The sequence below is a fragment of the Vipera berus genome (genome assembly GCF_964194415.1).
Source record: "Vipera berus genome assembly, chromosome: 1".
NCBI classification, from domain to species: Eukaryota; Metazoa; Chordata; class Lepidosauria; order Squamata; family Viperidae; genus Vipera; species Vipera berus.
Window position 1 is genome coordinate 115110149 of NC_138202.1, and position 19183 is coordinate 115129331.

The following is a 19183-nucleotide window of genomic DNA, read 5'->3' on the forward strand; positions in this document are numbered from 1 at the left end:
TCTGGTTGAGAGCTGAGCCAGCAGCTTCTTACTTTCCCCATCAGATCATCTCCTTGTTCTCTATGCAACTGTTGTTGCTTCTACATAAAACATATTTAACTGTTTTAGAAAGAAAAAACCAGGGCCTGAACCAACCTAACTCATCTGTCTTTGAACTGAGGGCAAAAGGCTGATACCTCGACATTGTGCTTGTACATCTGACTTATTCCAGCACCTAATTCAAAATGTTGGCTCAGATTGGCACTCAGTGTGGGCTCAACTTTGGTTTCCTATGAGACACAAGCCAATCGATAATTGACTTGAATGTTGGCTGCTGCTTCTTTTCTCTTTTTGGTGAACACCCCCCCCCCAAAAAAAAAGTGGTTTAGCAAATTAAAATCTTGTAACAGTAAATTACCTGAAATATGAAGGATATTCAAAGCCTAGAATGAAGAAAAGTGTTTTGTTTGTTACCTCACAGAGACCCCTGTGACCCCTCAGAGATTAAAAAATATTCAGTGTAGATATTTTTAGCACTGGGTACGTTCCTTCTGGTGGCCTCCTTTTCCTGGTTTCTGGCACAACGGTTAATACTATAAGTTCTTCCATATTTTCTTTGGGACGAATGTATTTTTGGCAGTGGCAGATAATGGGATTTAAAAGGGTTCAGTCAATGCTATTTATGATACCAGCATTGTGGAGTCCAGTTGTAGAGCCCAGAGGCTATTTTCTCAAGTATATTTGAAGAAGAGAGCTATCCTCTTGAGAAGCATCTTCACCTTCATCCAGTCCTGAAAAGAAGGCACTTTGGGTGCAAATGTGGCCTGCCTGAGAGTGGCGTTTGCAGGGTCCATGAGGTTTGTTGTCTGCCGAATACACATTTATAGTAAGATAGATGCAGGAAGAAGTGAGAGGTAAACCCCATAGCATTTCCATTGGTTATTGCTATTGAAAACAACCTATCAGCCCTGAATTCCAGTGTCACCAGGATTTCTGTCAAGCATAGCTGTAAAGAGAAGCATCTGACTGCCAGCTAGAAAGTTGAAAATTCCAGTGTATGACTTGCAACACATCTAGATAGAATTCCTTTTCAGACAGATCCAGTGTTTCCATTTTAGAATAGGACTTCACACATCATTGGTACGAAATTTGCCATAGAAAGCTGCTTCACTGACTTTCTGGGCACCAAGTTTTGTTTCCAGTCAAGCCGTATCTTTCAGTTCAGAGGTGTCCAGATAGACTGAACACAAGCATGGTCAAGCCTAAAATTTTAAAATCCAGTGTACTCACAAGCCAGAGGAATTCTACCAGCCTACAGCAAATCAAGAAAACAAAATGCCTCTCTATTTCCTTGTTTTGCTTGTGGCAGTATTCCTTCCCAAAGTATGACATTCTAAGATTAACATCCCTCTGCTAGGAAGGAAACCAAAGGAACTCAGACCCAAAGGAAGAGCTTATTGATTAGAAGCAACTAGTCAGGGCGTGGTGTTCTTTGAAGAGAGTATTCAGTCAAAAGAGTCTTGGAGCCCTTGGTTTTCCTGCTTCTATCCAAAGGCTGCAGGTATTCCTGAGACTCACTCACAGAGCCAGTAAAACTGGAAATAGTAGTCATTAAAGAGAGAGCCCATCTGCTCCACAGGGGTACTGCAGTTAGCTTGGCCCTGTGAGGAGGAAATGGAAAAAAAAAGGTTCAAGGGAAATGAAGGTGGAGTGTTTTTTTTATTGAGAGGAATTTTTATCTTCTTGAGGGAACCTTGAGGGTTTGCAAATAGACATCATTATCAGAAACTATTTACCTTTTGGGAAGCAAACCATAAGAGAGTTGGTCGGATCATTAGTTCAAAACTATTACTTCTTTTGGAATAAATGTAAATGAGTTCATATTTAGAGTCAAAATAAAAAGTGAGCTCATACTCTGAATGGGTCCCCTTGGATCACTAGAACTTTTCTCCGATTTTATGAAGAAAGGCTAATTTTCTGTGTGTTTTTAAGGCACAGAAATCTTTATACTGATATCCTGTGTCAGTAAATCTGACTTCCTCTACAAGCCCCAGACTTTTAAATCTGCTCCCTAAAAGTTCAAGTCTCTCCTGTGCTCTCACACAGGTAGTTGTACTAGAATAGTGTTTCTCAACCTTGGCAACTTTAAGTTATGTGGCCTTCAATTCCATTCTGACAAGGGAATTCTGGGAATTGTAGTCCACATACCTAAGGTTGAGAAACACTGCACTAGAGCAAAAACAGCAATCCCAATACTGTGGTAAGCCTAAAGCCTCTCAATTAACTCTGCAGAGGAACATATTTTTCTCTACTGAAGATTAATCCTAACATAAGCATCCCTGTGAAATCTAGACATTATCCTTCCCATGGACACAGAATCATTTCTTATCTATACCGGACTTATCAGTTTGGGAATTTAACTATGAGATACTCAGACCATCCTTGTACATATTGCCACATGTGGATATAATCCTTACATTCGTCTCATTTAACAGGATTTTGCAACTCTCGTTCACTCAGTGTTCAACTTAATGCGATGCAAGAAGGAGCTTCGTTAACAAAGGGCAACTTCATTGCCTTGGCTGTATGCATTTTTTTCCACTCTAAGAACTACTATGCTTTACAAACGCATGCTAGAGAGGACATGGTCGGCATTGATACTCACAGGTCTAGCTAATCGGAAATGATAAGTAAATTCCTGGAATGGCATCATAACCACAGTCCAACGGTATGTTGCTCCCTAGAAAAAAAGAATATCCAATACCTGGGATGAAAGAAAGCTATTGTTGCTGTTTAATGTTGCCCCATTTCCCTGGCTGTTAAGGTGAATTGTATCGCCTTTGCTCTCTGCTCCCACGTTTTAGCAAGAAATTGGTGTTAGAGAACAACAGACAGCAGGATACCATATATAATTGCCAATAAGCCAAGAATTTTATCTGCCAACATCCCACCCCCAAAACTAAGTTTGGCTTATCTCCATGTATATACAATAATACTTTTTTAAAGTATCTGTATAACTCATATATACTTGCATCTAAGATGGTTAAGGTAACCCTGAAATTTTTAATCAAAATATTATGAAACGTGGATAAGCCATGAAAATTAAAACATATGAACATTTCAAGGTTCAGCTTATTTAAAGATGGGTTTACATGCTCAAGCTCTTATGTTTCTGTTTTGAAACGGACAAGGGGAGAGAAGGGGAAGCAAAGGAGATGAGATGAATCAGTGATACCGTCAGTTTTTTTAAGAGCAGATTACTAAAGAGCAATTTTCAAGAAATAAGGGCAACAATATCTGTTCCAAACAAAACAGATCAGTCTAAGTAGTACACAACAAACTGAAAGTACAAACCTGATTTTCTATTATAAACAAAAACATAGATGCAAATACGTTATCCAGCAGGTAAACCCCTATTTTCTCAGATATCTTTTTCTAAAAAAAAACAAACATACCTGAATACCTGTTGCATTAGACAAGCCGTCTAGGTCACTGTCAGTGTGCAGGCATGGGCTATTAGACGTGAGATTGCAAAGATAGCCAGATACAGCTGAGGAAACACTGACAGGAAGGAAAGAAACAGAAAGCAACAAATATGAGCAAGTCATTTTCAACACAGCCTTCTCTTGGCATCTATAATAATATACAGTGGTGGCCAAAATTGTGGAAACCTTTTGGGAAAAGTATATAGTAGAAATGCCACCTTTGGTTAAGTTTCCACCAATTTTTCTTCTAATTTCTTTATAACTGTAGCCTTGTTCACTTAATAATACTATTTTAAATTGCTTTCTAGGCAACCAGTCAACTCTTTGCACCAATACTTTAATTTTATTACATTTTACAAGTTCACTAAATGAAAGAAAAAAAAACCCAACCAACTTGATAGCGATCACATAACATACTGACAAATGTCCTCCTCTCAGCTTCAATACATGACATCAGTAACTGAATCCTACTGTGATCTGATTGGCTCATTACCAAAACAAGATGACACCTGATTGGCTCTCTAAACACTCATGCTCATTGGCTACAATCAGATAAAGGAAAGCTACCTGATATCAACCTAAGCAAGTTGTGCTTCCTTTTTCTGGTTATTTGGCTATAACCTTTCATAGAATTCAGTACAGATAATTGAACAAACTATGTTGCATTACATTCTTGATTAAATTATCTTTCCATTGATATATAATTTTATGGTACTACTCTAAAAAAAAGTGGTATTAGCCATCAAACCTCAAAAACACACTTTTCCCAAAAGGTTTCCACAATTTTGGCTACTACTGTAAATGCCATTATTTACAGTATATTGGCCTATGAATTCATGTTCTCATCTCACTGTAAAGTACTCTTTCTCACTCTGCACATTCACCCACCAAAGATACACAATTCCTAATTGTACTGTATACCATTATTTCAGACTTGGACTTGAAATGGAAGGAATGCACCGTAGCACTGGGATGCATTCCCCCATCTTCTTCCTCCTTCACCCTTTGAAGTATCTCCCTGCAGTCTTTTCAGAGGTACTGTTGTTTGGCAGGCAGGAAGAAAAGACTGAAAATCTTTGCTGTGTTACAGCGGAAAGCAAAGTATTTGAGGCTCCAAGCAATAACGGAGCTACATTTTGCAAAGTTATTCTGAACAAATCTAAATCCTGAACGTGGTAACTGGCAAGCCACTTCCTCTAATTTCCTCTTCACTGTATATGAAACATTTTATAGGATACGTTAGAAACAATGCAACAAGCAATAGTATAAAGACTCCTTGATCCAAACTGCTCTGGTTTTTCCAGGTCTAAATATACCGACCAATATCACAGTGGAGTAAGGCACACAAAAGAATAAAATGGTCTTTTAAGAGTACAGAAGGTGCCTTGCATTAAAGTAGCAACACTGGCTCATCATCAGATTAGACAATATGTGGTGTTTCAGATGCTCCTGGCCTAAAATTCCCAGTGGCCTATCCATTCTGTCCTGACAGTAGTTTTGTAGTACTTATTTATTTATTTATTTGATTTGATTTATTGGCCACCTATCTCACCATGGGGCTATTCTAGGTAGCTTACAATAACCAGCAGCATCTGCTACAGTAAAATATTGGAGTGTAGTGAAGGAGGTTTTGCACCAGCCCATCTTCCTCATGACTCAGTACTATTTTCCTATGAATTATATTGAGAATAGTACCCTCAGTGTGTGAAATGATAGCAGGTATCACATCTTTATCAACTATTTATATCATTTTGGAATTCTCCTTTCTCAAGCTGGTTCCCTATTAATTTACAACAACATTTTCTACAATATTGCTTGCCAGAAGCTGTGCTTTCCCAAAAGTTCTTACTTACTTCATTTCCAAAGTAAGATTTGTGTTCACTGATGTAAATTTGCTGATGGGAATGCGATAAGTGATATTTCCAGTCCTGCAGGAATAAACAAAAAGGATATGCCACAAATCTTTGCTTATCTTCATATTTTCCTGCTGTGCGTATGTATTCACTCAAATACGATTCCATCATTCATCACTGGTAATATGGCAACCAAGATGTATGAAAAAAATCCTAAATTGGCATATTTAGTTAGCTGGATAACACAATTTCCTTCCTTGGAATCTGACCTTTAAGAATCCCTGTATGCAAAAACTTGGAAAAGCAATGAAATGCCTACAGTGGAATACTGAAGTATAAAATTAACTGAATTTGCAAAAATGGCAAAGATGACCAGGTAGGTCAGAAAAAAGACAATAAAGACACTTTTGAAAGACTGGAAACCATATGTGGACATTGGTTGAAATCAGAAAAAACAATTTGATGATTTTGAAGGTTAAAAAAAGGATGAAGAGTTGGAGAAAACGTTACAATGATTATTAGTGGATCGAAAAAAAGAACAGAAGGTCATAAATGTTTTTTCCTTCTCTCTCTCTCTCTTTTTTCCTCTATTTCTTATTTTCTATCTTTGTTCTTGTTTGTTCTGAATATTTTATTACACTGAAAAATTCAGACAAAAATATATTACGAAAAAGAACTCCCAGTTTAACAAAGCTTATGGCTGCTGTGCTCCCACTTACCTGCAATCATCCCCTATAGCGCAGACTTGGGGTAATATGACCACATTTGCCTCCAACAGGGACACAGACTGGAGCACAGGAACCATTTCTGTAGGACAGAAATAATTAAGATGAAGCAGGAGGTTACTCTGCATAGGAAGTTTCACAAGATGCTAATAATTCTACAGAGAGAAGTTTAAGACTGTGATCTCCTTTTAACTAATGCAACCATATACCGTATTTTCCGGCGTATAAGATGACTTTTTAACCCATGAAAATCATCTCAAAAGTTGGGGGGTTGTCTTATACGCCCAGTCGTTTTATACGCCGGAAAATCAGTGAGCCCGGGAAGGCACGCCCTCCCCTCTCACTGTGGAGGAAGCAGGGCAGGCTGGCGTCTGGCGGGAGCCGGCAGGGCAGTCCTGCGCACGTGCACGCTCACCAGCTGTTAAGGAGCACTCCTTAGCAGCTGGGGAGCGCGCGCGTGCGCAGGACTGCCCTGCCGGCTCCCGCCCGATGCTCTTCCCTCTTGAGGCAGCATCGCTCCCCAGCTCCTAAGGAGTCCTCGGGGATGCTGCCTCAAGAGGGAAGAGTGTCAGGTCCTGCTGGCTCCCGCCCGACGCTCTTCCCTCTTGAGGCAGCATCGCTTCCCAGCTCCTAAGGAGTCCTCGGGGATGCTGCCTCAAGAGGGAAGAGCGTCGGGTCCTGCCGGCTCCCGCCCGACGCTCTTCCCTCTTGAGGCAGCATCCCCAAGGGAGCCGGGGAGCGATGCTGCCTCAAGAGGGAAGAGCGTCGGGCGGGAGCCGGCAGGGCAGTCCTGCGCACGCGCGCACTCCCCAGCTGCTAAGGAGTGCTCCTTAACAGCTGGGGAGTGCGCGCGTGCACAGGACTGCCCTGCCGGCTCCCGCCAGACGCCAGCCTGCCCTGCTTCCTCCACAGTGAGAGGGGAGGGCGTGCCTTCCCGGGCTCGCTGATTTTCCGGCGTATAAGACAAAAAATCTTGAAAATCATCTCAAAAGTTGGGGGGTCGTCTTATACGCCCAGTCGACTTATACGCTGGAAAATACGGTATATATTTCTGCCTAAACCAAGCTGAAGGGAATCAGACGGCTTGGAGTGGGAGTCAGGCCTGCTAAGGATGTATGCGTGCCATCAGCTCACAAAGCTTTACATGCAGCCTAGGACACAACAAGAACAACCAGCGTAGTCAAGGAAGATCTGGTACAGATGGAAAAATAACAGGTGTTCTCCAATTTGGATATGATTATACACCAACAGCTTTCCCCATCCTGTAGCCTCCAGATGTCCTAGGACAGGGGTCTTCAAACTTGGCCCTTTTATGTGGACTTCATCTCCCAGAATTCCTCAGCCAGACACGCTGGCTGAAGAATTCTGGGAGTTGAAGTCCACATAAAAGGGCCAAGTTTGAAGACCCCTGTCCTAGGAAGACCATTCCTATAGTACCAGTCATCAGAGTCCGAAAAGAAACTACACTAGTAAATGTAATGGCTGGTAGTAATGGGGATGTTCTGGAGGAGAGTAAAGAAGGAATAAATGTGCAAGATATATCAAGGAGGTGTTTGCGGATAGTTAAAATATATGTGAAGAATCTGTAGCTATAGAGCAGGAAAGGTTTCAGAGGCCTTGGCTGGTTCATTGCAATCCAGATCTTTCCTGCTTGCCCATCGGGTGCTTTCGAATCAGTCCTGACTATTGATGACTGCCTGGACTGATCCCTGCAGTTTTCTTGGAAAATTATGTTTTTTTCTCCAGAAGAGGTTCGCCGTTGCCTGCTTTCTAAGGCAGAGTGTGTGACTGGCCCAAGGCCACCTAGATTTTATCTTCCCAAGGCAGAACTAGAACACAAGGTCTTCTGGTTTCTAGTCTGATGCCTTAACCACTACACCAAAGTGGCCAATGATTAGTCAACTGAGGAGAGCCAGATTGCAGTAGGGAGAAGGCGATGGTTTGCACGTAAAGGCACGGGCTTCCCTGAACTCTAAAAGCAAACGGGGTGTGTGGAGTAAGCCGCCTGAGGTGGAAAACTGCTGCAGGGTGGTCGGCTTCATCCACCACCACCCAGGAACAAAACTTCTCAAGGCGGCCCTGAGGAGCCTCAGTCGCCAGGGTTGCACCTGCTTGCACAAAGCAGCAGCCTGTGTGGGCTGCCTCTGTCCAAGCTGGGAAAGGGAGAAAGGCGGCTTACGGCAACTTCCTTCACTTCCCTAGGTGTCCTTAAGTCTTCTTTCCTTCTTTCCTTCCTTCCTCCGTGCAGCAATCGCTGGTCCGCACTTTCTTGCTGCCCTGCATCAGCCCGCATCTCCCTTCTCCATTCTGGAAATGGCAGCCCTGTTTCTGCCACTTTCTTCCCGGCAGAAGGGAGGAAAGGAAGGAAGCTTCGTATGGAAGGGCACTAGGGTAAGCACTGGGGAAACTACGCCAGCTGGAGCTGGGCGAGGAAGGCCAGGCTCCCCTTCCCCGATGGTTCTGCAAAGCCCTTGAAAAGTGGAGCTTACATTACCGTAGTGTCCTTCCATAGAAAGCGTCCTTCCTTTACTCACTTCTGCTGGGACAAAAGTGGCAGAAAATGGGGCAGCCATTTCCAGAACGGAGAAGGGAGGCGCGGGCCGATGCAGGACGGCAAGAAAGTGTGGTGGTGGCAACAGAGGGCTGGCCAGGGCTGGAGGGAGGCAGCAGGGAGGCTTGCACCTCCCCAGTCACGGCGCAAGCCACGGGAGAGTTGGCGGAGAAGGAGGCAGCGGGGACCGAAGAAAGCCCCTCCAGCGCCAGATGTGGCTGTTGCGCAGCGGCAGCAGAGCCTTTCACCAAGCTCTGCAGCTTCAGCACACATACAAGGGACAAAGCGTAACCAGGCTGCTGCTGCTCTTGGCCACAATACTATGTGGTCTCTGAACTATGATCTATTCCTGCATGTCTTCTTTGGGGGCAAAAAAATGTTTCCTTGTGCCATTAAACAATGCCTGTTTACTTATTTATTTGATTTATAGGTCTTCCCCTCTCATCTCTGGACCATATATCAGGCTAAAAGCAACATTTTAACTACTCAAACCATAACTCCCAAGATCACAAATAGTAATGCAAACTTATAAGAAAGCAGCAGTAACTGGCAGATCTTGACAAGCTCCTGGCCCAAATGCCTGGGGGAAGAGCCAAGTCTTTAATGTCTTGTGAAAGGCTAACAGGGTTGAGGCCATCTGAAATTTTGGAGGGAGGACATTCCGTAAGCCACAGCCACAGAAAAACACAATTCCTGAGTCCAACAAGAAGACATTGTTTAACATGCCACCCTGCTAGTTCTGCTAGGATGAGTATAGATGGTGGAAACTGTCTATTCCCAAGTGATCAGGGAAAATAAGAAATATGTTTACCAGTAAGCTTGGTGTTTGCAATGCCAGGCTCCTTAGCATCTGGTTGGCTGATGCTCCGTCGCTGCCGTGATGTCTGATCGGAAGGAAAGCTGTTGTATGTGAGGGGGAGGTTGGCAATATATTTGGACTTGCTCTGGATGTTGGTAAAGAGGGAGGAGGGGCTGGCATTGGGACCCCCAAAGCCCCGTGATCGGTCAGAAGTCTTTGGCCACTTCATGTGGGAAGTTGTCTTGCCAGTGATCCCCCTCGATTTGGCTTTGATGTTTGTCACTGGTAGGAGTGACACGAAGCTTTGGTCTATAAAAACAGAGCAACAAAATAAAAATTAATAAAGCTAATTTGAGAAGGGATCAGCAACGGACAGATATCTAAGACCCTAAGTGTAACAAATAAGACAGCATAATTCTGAGAGATGATAAATCTGTAACTAGCTTCTAACACTATAGACTCACACGGTTGAATTCTTCACACCAGACATACAAATGAAATCCCTTTATATAGTAAATTAGCAAGTTGGAAAAAAAGGCTAGCCTAAAACCATTATTTTCTTCACATCTTAAAATTGTACAAGAAAAAGCTTTAATTTTTAATATAGATAAAAATTCCCTTAGAAGAGTTTCTGTGCATTCTGATGTTTTAGTCATGCCGTGTTTTCCCAAAAATAAGACCCAACTGGAAAATAAGTCCTAGCATGATTTTTTCAGGACGTTCATAATATAAGCTCCACCCCCCAAATAAGCCCCAGTTAAGATCATCAGGCAGACAATTATGCAATTAGTGCCATTTTCCCCCTAAAATAAGACCTAATTGGAAAATAAGCCTTAATGAGTCTTTTGGAACAAAAATTAATAAAATTAATAAAACAAAATTAAGACCTGATCTTATTTTCAGGGAAACACAGTATATACTGTACATTCTCAGTGAAAATCCTGCAGGAGTTTCTTAAGACAGATGTAATTCCATATGAAGCATTTTTTGCAGAAAATGCATCTGTAAGAACTTGCTTGCACTAGCCAACTAATAGGAAAGCCAGAATTATTGTTTAAATCTCTACACACATTGAACTTATCCCTTTCCTTAAGAAACCAAAATCATACAAACTATTCTCTAATATTTAAATAATATTGACCATTGCATTCTGCAAATTCCAAAGAGAATGCAATAATCAGGTATAAGAAGGAGAGCGAGATAAATTTCCTAATAGAATGGCCTTGAAACAAAATGATTAAGACCCTCAAGAGTAATGTTTTGAAACTGATTCAATTTTATGTAAATAATGGTGTTAATATGGCTTTATCACCCAGATTTTCTCTGTTTCCTGCTATTAGATGAGAAGAGTAAAAATACTCACAGAAAAACATTCATTTACCTGATGAAAAAAGCTCTTGGCATTGAATGTTGCTCAAAATCATTGACAGTCTTCAAGTTACCGTAATTCCTCCTTTTTTGCTACATCAAATTAAGGCAGCTGATCTTTTTTTTAATGGCTACAATACTTATTTAAAGAATTGAGTCTGTGAATGTAGATTATTTACTGCTACAATACATCTGTACTGTCAGATGTATAAATATCTAATAACCAAAGGTATCAAAAAAACTAGCAGAAAAACTACCGTTATACAACCACATCCTCGTTATTAGGCACATACATTTAACTTCTGTAGAGTGTTTATGGAAGTAGCTATGGTGTGATATAGCAAATAAATATCTATTTGCCAGTAGATACTGAACCATTTAACACAATAGTATAGCAGAGAACTACCTACAGCATTACGGGAAATAGTGTAACTAAATGGTGCAGAACAACATTCACACAGAAACAAGACACAGGGTAATCCAGATTCTCTTCCCTCACCCCACAAAATCTGACTCTACTTCTGCATATTCAGGACAGAATAAATGAATATGAATTACTGCTGCAGCTACAGCACCAATTGGGGGTGAAAAAAGCTCGGGTGCTCTGCCTTGAATGATCTTGACCAAGAGATGGAACAATATCTCCAGAGAGTTAATGCACTGGTTCAGATCTGAAACCTTGACAATTGCATGTAAGCTTTTGAAACGTCCTATTATCCTTGGAGGATGCAGTTAATCTCTCCTCTAATCACAATTTGCTCACAGTGACCTCAGGAAGCAAGTGTTTGCTTCCTATTAAATGACCAACCCTGTGGCCAAATTCTGCAAAGGCAGTTATAAATCTCTGGTTCTGAGCATAACAAAGGCATGCTTAGCTTGTGCTGTAAGTGGACGTTTAGCTTAGGTATTTTCCATTGTAATGTTCTTTCCTACTTTTTGGTCTTTAACTGTAAATTCTTAAATAAATAAACAGATAGGACCAATTGATTTTACCTATCCTGTTGGTGGCGACTGTAGTGGTCCCAGAAGGTCCAGGAGTAGATATGTCATTGGGAACAGAAGAGCAACAGGTAGAAAAACAAGGTGGGTTGATACAGACGACTATGTTATAGGTAGGCAAGGCAGGGGACAAGTCAGGTGCATGGGTTGTGGCTGTAAGAAAAGCGCAACAGAATCAAGATCAGTTGTATCAAATCCAAAAACAGCATCAATTAGCTTCCTGCATTAAATACGTAATTCACAAAATTATCCTTGAATTTATCTTTTCTCTCAAACTGGATGAATTCCCCCTTGCAGTCACATGGATTGACTTTGTCCACACCAGAAATCCAATCTTCTAGTAAACAGCAGAGCCCCCCTTTTAAACAGAGCTTTATGTGAGTACATCTTGAATGTATCAGTACTGTTTTCTTGTCTGCATCCTAAGGGGATCAATCACATCTCCCACATTTGGATCGCCAGGTGGGCAATCCAGTATTTGCACAAGAGGACTCAGATGTACAGAGATTCTAAAATCAGTATCATGCCACGTGATCTTACACTATTGTTTGTGTTCATTGCTGAGCCAATTTGTTTCTAGCTTTGAAACTCTGTAGCTACTCTACAAGTAGTTCTTGCTTAATGACTGTCCTTTTTTAGTGACCACTGATGTTACAACAGCATTAAAAAGTAACTTTACAACCAGTCCTTGCATTATGACTGTCCCATTTCAAGGTCAGGAGAAAACAAAACAAATTGTGTTCAAATTTTGTTTGAGGCATTCAGAATGGAAACAGAGGTTTGAAATTGCCTATAGTTGACAAAAATGCACCTGGGGATGGGAACAACTGGTACCTACCATGCTCTGAAGGGGAAGCATTGTCAGGGGTATTTGATGATGCAGTAGTGGAAAATGTCATCTTATTTTTATCTATGTTTTGACTGGACCTAAAATGTAAGGAAAGTGAAGGCATGAAGTTTTGACAATAAAACAGAAACAGGTGTATAGCAAAGGAAAGAGATGGAATAAGACAGAGGCTGTGCATGAGGTCACGTTTGTAATCTGAAGACTTAAAACCATTGCAAAAATAAAAAGGAGGCAGATAATAGGATGGAAAGTAAAATTATTGTTCTGAATGGACATAGTTCAACATATGAGCATGGTTTGACAAATTAACAAAGGGGAAATGGGCTAACATTGCTTTAAAACAGTTCTAAACCTATCCTTTTCCACCGGAAAACAGAACATTCTGATAACAGAAAACTCTTAGGATGAGATTGCAAGCATAATTCAGAATTGGATAAATAGTCCTGATGTCAACCAAAACATGATCCTTCCTGGTTTGCTTAGCTGTTCATGTTTTCTACTTGATGACACCTGTTTACATTATTCAGCTTATAGCTACATAAGCAAATAACTGCACATCACATTCTGCATAGAAATGGTCCGAGGAATCTGAGAGCTGTTTATTTTTCTAGTACAGTCCTAGATCCTTTACATTCTATTCAATGTTGCCTTGTTAGCTGCATCAATGGAGGATGATATCAGCCTATGAATTTGGAGTGAGCACTGCACAGCATCCTGTTTTCAGTCTGACTGCAACCCAATTCTATTTAGTGAAACACAATTCATTAAAAATGATGATTTCTTGCAATTAAGAACAGCACTTTCCATCTTGGTATTTTTCATTTTATACAATTGTATCTTTAACACATCATTTAAGCTTGACTTCAGTATACTAATTTAAGCCTTACAAAATCTCTTTCCCTGTTTGCCTTTGTTGAGAAGAAGCAACACTGCAATGCAGACAGATATAAAAAGAAGGGAGAATGCATAAAAATACAAGGCTGCAGATTTGAAAGAATAGCACAAATGTATTGCAGCATATTGAAAAAGTAGGACCATACCATGGACAAAGAGCAACTGGGACGCCAGGACCTCTGTGCTGAAAAAGAGCCAGAAGGCAAGTAGTAGGCACAGCAAAAGAGCTACAAGGCACCGAAAATGGAAGAGGAAAGGAGGAATGGAACAACCAAACAAGGGAAATTGTTACAAAGAGCATTTGATGGGAAGAGTGGATAGAGAGGGATTGGGGGAGATAAATAAATGGAGCAAAAAAGGAGCAAGCAAAGGAGAGGGAAAGAGAAAGGTCATTTTAGTAATTAACATTCCACTGTGAATTATCCAATACATCATTTCAAACTGGTATACAGCTAGGACGTATGGACAGTTACAGTACATAAAACAGCACAGGTTCTAGAAACTGCTTAAGGACTATTTAGAACAGATCCTAATGGTGTGTGCCTGTACACATTTCATGGTGTTTATATACATTTCTTATAGAATTTTGTTATAGAATTTATAAATTGCAATAAATTCTAAGAAGCAGTCATGAAAACAAATATCCTAAACATATACCCAGTCTTAGCTGAAAGTCATAGGTGGGCAGCTACTCTTAAGGTAGCATGTGGGATGCTGGCACTCAACTGCTGATGCCTACCTTCAACACCCTTTACTGTCTTATTCTTTTCCCATCTCAAAATGGTAAGGCTAGCCCCAAACATCTGCATCAAAAATCCTTTAAGAATTTTCCCTCAGCTCAAACGGGAGTCCAATTACTTTTCAAAGCATATGACCAGGAAGAGGGAACATACCCTTCAATATCCACAAGGTCTTCCTCACTGCGGTAGCTTAGCACGTAGAGTGTAGACATGGACACCACACTATGAAAGAGAAAGCATCAAATAAAGTTTCGCAAAATAGGGTTTCTGTGTTTCAGACTGAACAGGAGCTCTATTCTAACAGGCTATATTTGTTTGTTACTGATATTCATGAATGTGACTTTGATTTAAAAAGAGTTCTACTTCACAGGTTTATTCCTATTCTCTCCTATCTCCTTTCCAGTATCTATAAAGCATCAGCTGACTATAACTGCCATTATTATAGTGTGCCTCTTAAAATAGTTTTAACATTGGCAGGACAAAGAACACAAAGAAAAATCCCAAATTTCCCCAAGAAAAACTGAAAAATTATATCCAAATCCAGGACAGTCCCGTCTGCTTTCCATCTTTTCTTTGCTTAACCCAGGGGTGTCAAACTCGATTTCATTGAGAGCCACATCAGCATTGAGGTTGCCCTCAGGGGGCCGGGTGGGTATGGCCAGGTTGGGCGTGGCTAGAGTGCGTATGGCCTACTGGATGGGCGTGGCCAGCTCTACATCGTTCGCATCAAGGGTGCCTATGGGGGCCTGGGCAGGAGTGGGACAGATCTGAGGGTCTCTGGTGGAAGGAGGGTCTCTGGGCCAGGGCCAAGGCAGTGGGGGGCGTTCCCTCACTGTTTCCAGGATGGCTTTGCGGGCCACATGAAACCACTTCGTGGGCCGGATCCGGCCCCCGGGCCTTGTGTTTGACATGTCTGGCTTAACCCGTTGCTAAAACCTAATAACAGAATAACAGAGTTGGCGGTCTTCTACTCCAACCCGCTGCTGAGGAGGAGACCCTATATCCGTGGTGGCGAACGTATGGCACAGGTGCCACAGGTGGCATGCAGAGCCCTCTCTGTGAGCATGTGCGCCGTCGCCTAGTCCTAGGCCTTCAGCTGGGTTTTATAAAACCTTTTCACTTTAGGCCTCCACAGCCGTGTACAAAAAAAAAAGGTTCAATCAATCAATTTGAACTTCTCGCGGGAAAAAGTTCTTGCAAAATTGGAATTGATTGATTGAACTTTTTAGCCCCACCCAGTTTGCCATTACCACTGCAGCCATGCCCACCCAATGGGCCACATCCACCCAAAGGGCCATGCCACCTGGCACCCAATGATACATAAGTGGGTTTGGAGATGCAGTTTGGGCACTCGGTCTCTAAAAGGTTCACCATCACTGCCCTATATCATTTCAGGCAAAAGGTTGTCCAATCTCTTCTTAAAAACCTCCAGTGTTGAAGTACCCAGAACTTCTGGACGCAGTCTGTTCCATTGACTAATTGTTCTAACGGCCAGGAAATTTTCCCTTAATTCAAGTTGGTTCTCTCCTTGATTAATTTCCACCCACTGCTTCTTATTCTGTCTTCAGCTTGACCCCTCTTCTCTGTGGCAGCCCCTTAGATATTGGAACACTGCTATCATATTACCACTAGTCCTAGACCTTGTTCAATTTTAGGAAAAAAATACTACCTTATCCTGAAAATGCTGCTTCTTAAAAAGGTTCAGACTAGCTTTACTCTTAAGAACTATTCAAATGTTTGCTCAAGACTCTTAATTCTAAAGATTAAATATGGTGATCGCCTATATATCAACCACTTCTAGCTTGGTTTTTATTTCTTCATTAAAACACAGATATTTTGTTACATGGGATTTAAATTTGTAAATTTTAGTTAGTGATGCACATTTCTGTCTGACTCTCACTGATGAAAGCACTGTGCTGAAAAGATGGCAATGAATTTAGATGAAATAAACTAATATAAATAAAATATCTGTTTATCTACTTGCTCATATCTATTCACTCACTGGCTAGCAGGCTCTCTCACACATTCTGAGTGCTGCACCAACCCAAGGAATGCGTAGTAGCCCAAATGTGCAGTCACTCACCTGAATGCCATGATGATTACCAGAGCAATAATGGTACCTTGCAGAAAACGTTGGCTGATGCAAGCTTGGTCTTTGACTCCTTGTGAGGGAGTCTGCATAAAATAAAGGCAAAGGGAAAAATCATGTCAGATGTCTGCTTGACTAAATTTAGTTCTAATTCCTATAAGTTGCTTTGCCCTTTTGTTAACTGTACTTTTTATGGAATCTTTGGAACTCTTATCTAAATCTTCCCAAAGGAAGAATAAATTATTCACAAACTATTTAATGAAAAACATTAGCTAAGGAGTGGCAGAGCTACACGGAAGGCAAGTCTTTTAAAGCAGAAGTTACAAATCACTAAAACAGAAAGCTGTTGGATGAAATGAATTTGAGTACCAGCTCATAAAAGAACTTCGCATCAAGGAGTATATCACACACAATGCAATTCTTAGCCACCTCAACTGTGAACTTATATTCTCAGCCGATGAACATAATTTGCAATATGAATTCGTATTATTTATAAATGACAGAGGATAGCATATTAACATTTGCAGAACAGGCTGGCATTTACTCAACAGTGTAATAAACACGCTGAATAAACATGACGTTGCTCAGAACTCAAACAAATCTTTTGCTTCCATATTTTCAACTATCGCACAATCTGTACAGTAAGGGAATCAGAGGATCAGCTCCCGCCTCTCCTACCAAAACCCAGACTATTCCAATGATACCTCACTTTAAAAAAATCAGACAAGCAACGTATCTTTGTAAAAGGTTACCTTTCCTGCCACTTTGGGGGACCTCTTTTTATGCGGCATGCTTTCTGCACGGCTGAACTGACTCCCAGCTTGGCTGTATTAAAAAAAACAACAAAGTTATACTGCATCTAAATGAGCATTTTTATTGCACTTTTGTCCTGCTCATTCTTCCATTTCTTACAGTTGTTCAACAAAGCAGCAAATATAAATATATATGTCTGTGTTTGTGTTTGTGTGTGTATACACACACACACACACACACACACACACACACACAGTATATGCCACATACCTACAAACAAAATACATGCTCAGAACACACAAATATGTACTGCAAAAATGGGGGTCTTAGAAATTAGAGTACATTATCCAAAACAGAAACAAGACTTAGAAGAATCCTTTAACAGATTGTATTCTCAACTGCAGCAAAATATTTAGTAGTATAGCATGAATGAAAAAAAAAGTGGAAAGCCACCAAATGTAATGAGAACCATACATTTTCTTGCAGAAGGAACCATTAAAAGTATGAAGCTATCTTCAAATTTGTTGCATTGTTTATCTGAGTGTGTCAGCCTTTGAAAATGTATTTCTCTAGGCCTCTTCAAGAATGGGATTAAAGATACAGATTTACATCCATATTTATCCTGGGAGAGTTCAGAAACACGATGGACATTCATATAGTCCAGAGCTTGAAGGGTGCAATATTTTCCCCTTCTCATTAAGGATTAGAGAAATATCATGATATTAGTCCTAATTATAGTAAAAGGAGAAAAAAAAAGTCCTTTCCGGCTCTCTAGGAAAGGGAACTAAATCTTCAGCCTGGGAAAATACCTGAACCTTTTCCAAAACTCTATGAGCTTCTCTATTAGTTAAAATCTTAATATAGTTAAAAGAAGGGACATGGTGGCTCAGTGGGTTAGGATGCTGAGCTTGTTGATCAGAAGGTTGGCAGTTTGGCGGGTCAAATCCTGAGTGCCACGTAACAGAGTGAGTGCCTGTTACTCGTCCCAGCTTCTGCCAACCTAGCAGTTCGAAAGCACGTAAAAATGCAAGTAGAAAAATAGGGTTTCAAGAGTCCTTTCCTCCAGGTGGCCACTTCATATTATGATCCAAAGCTGAATAAGAAGTATGTTTAAAATTCAGGTATTTGTACCTGAATGCTCCAGAGCTTCCAGTTGACTTCATACTGTCCAGCCTTTTGAGCTTGGCCAGTTTATGACTCCACCTCTCTAGTTCATCAATCCGGTTCTCCAGGTTGTCAGTCAGTTTGCAGAGCTCCTTCACAGCCCCAACATTTTCCATAAAAATACGCTCCTGCGATGAACAAAATCAAAGTTTCCTTTTATACAGAGACCTTCTGATGTGCTGAAATCCTTACCTTGTGATTGGGTCTTTTATTTTCAAAGGGTGAGGATGTTTTGTTTTCGCAAGTATTTTTTTAACAAGGAAACTTAACACGTCAGGCAAAGTGACTTAACAGACGCTTTCCTCACCGTGGGCCTTTTGCAAAAATCTTTTCACTATGCAAAACTTGTAGAGAAAAATGTGGTTACAGAGACTTTGTGATGAGGCAACGTATGTAACAGTGGCACACAAAAACCCATTTTTGAAGAAAGGATCTTAATCTCAAACCTTTTCCTCCACTCCTTTGATTTCTGAGTTTCTCATATTCACATGGTGAAATTCAAACAATCTGGGGAGGTATTTTCCATAGGTCTACAGTACTATTAATTCACTGCTCAATACCATTCTTCTCTCTTCTGTAGAAAGACTGCCTTGTGACAGTACCTAAATATCTTATGTACAGTTTAATGAATCTAAATTCCACTCCAAATGATATTCAAGGTAGCTAATGGAAAGATATACTGTTTAAACACAAATATCACAATAAAAAGGCATAATCCACATCCAATGAAATTAAAATTCATCTCGTTTGATAGCAAGCTTATCTGCCAAATACCTGTATAAATTATATATGGGAGGTCGTCTTCTGTAGATTTTAAACCATGGGCAGATTTGTCTTTTTGAGAAAGCAATATGTACAGCTTTAAAGGATGCAATCAAACTTCTTATAAATGCCCCTCTCAGTAATATTCAGCACAAAATTCTGGACCACCTGAAAT

General features: G+C 40.8%; 1 protein-coding gene across 1 annotated transcript in view; it reads right to left on the reverse strand.

The window, feature by feature from the left end:
• Window positions 1-1553: 1553 nt before the first annotated feature.
• MYRF (myelin regulatory factor) overlaps window positions 1554-19183 on the reverse strand; it is a gene marked incomplete at both ends in the record, with an annotated part of 111919 nt that continues 94289 nt past the window's right edge. The window contains 13 exons of the mRNA XM_081332128.1: window positions 1554-1640; window positions 2645-2719; window positions 3435-3540; window positions 5318-5392; window positions 6037-6124; window positions 9405-9701; window positions 11754-11912; window positions 12598-12686; window positions 13647-13727; window positions 14394-14462; window positions 16324-16415; window positions 17082-17154; window positions 18214-18374. Coding sequence (XP_081188254.1) covers window positions 1554-1640; window positions 2645-2719; window positions 3435-3540; window positions 5318-5392; window positions 6037-6124; window positions 9405-9701; window positions 11754-11912; window positions 12598-12686; window positions 13647-13727; window positions 14394-14462; window positions 16324-16415; window positions 17082-17154; window positions 18214-18374 — 1452 coding nt within the window. The remainder of the gene's footprint in view (window positions 1641-2644; window positions 2720-3434; window positions 3541-5317; window positions 5393-6036; window positions 6125-9404; window positions 9702-11753; window positions 11913-12597; window positions 12687-13646; window positions 13728-14393; window positions 14463-16323; window positions 16416-17081; window positions 17155-18213; window positions 18375-19183) is intronic.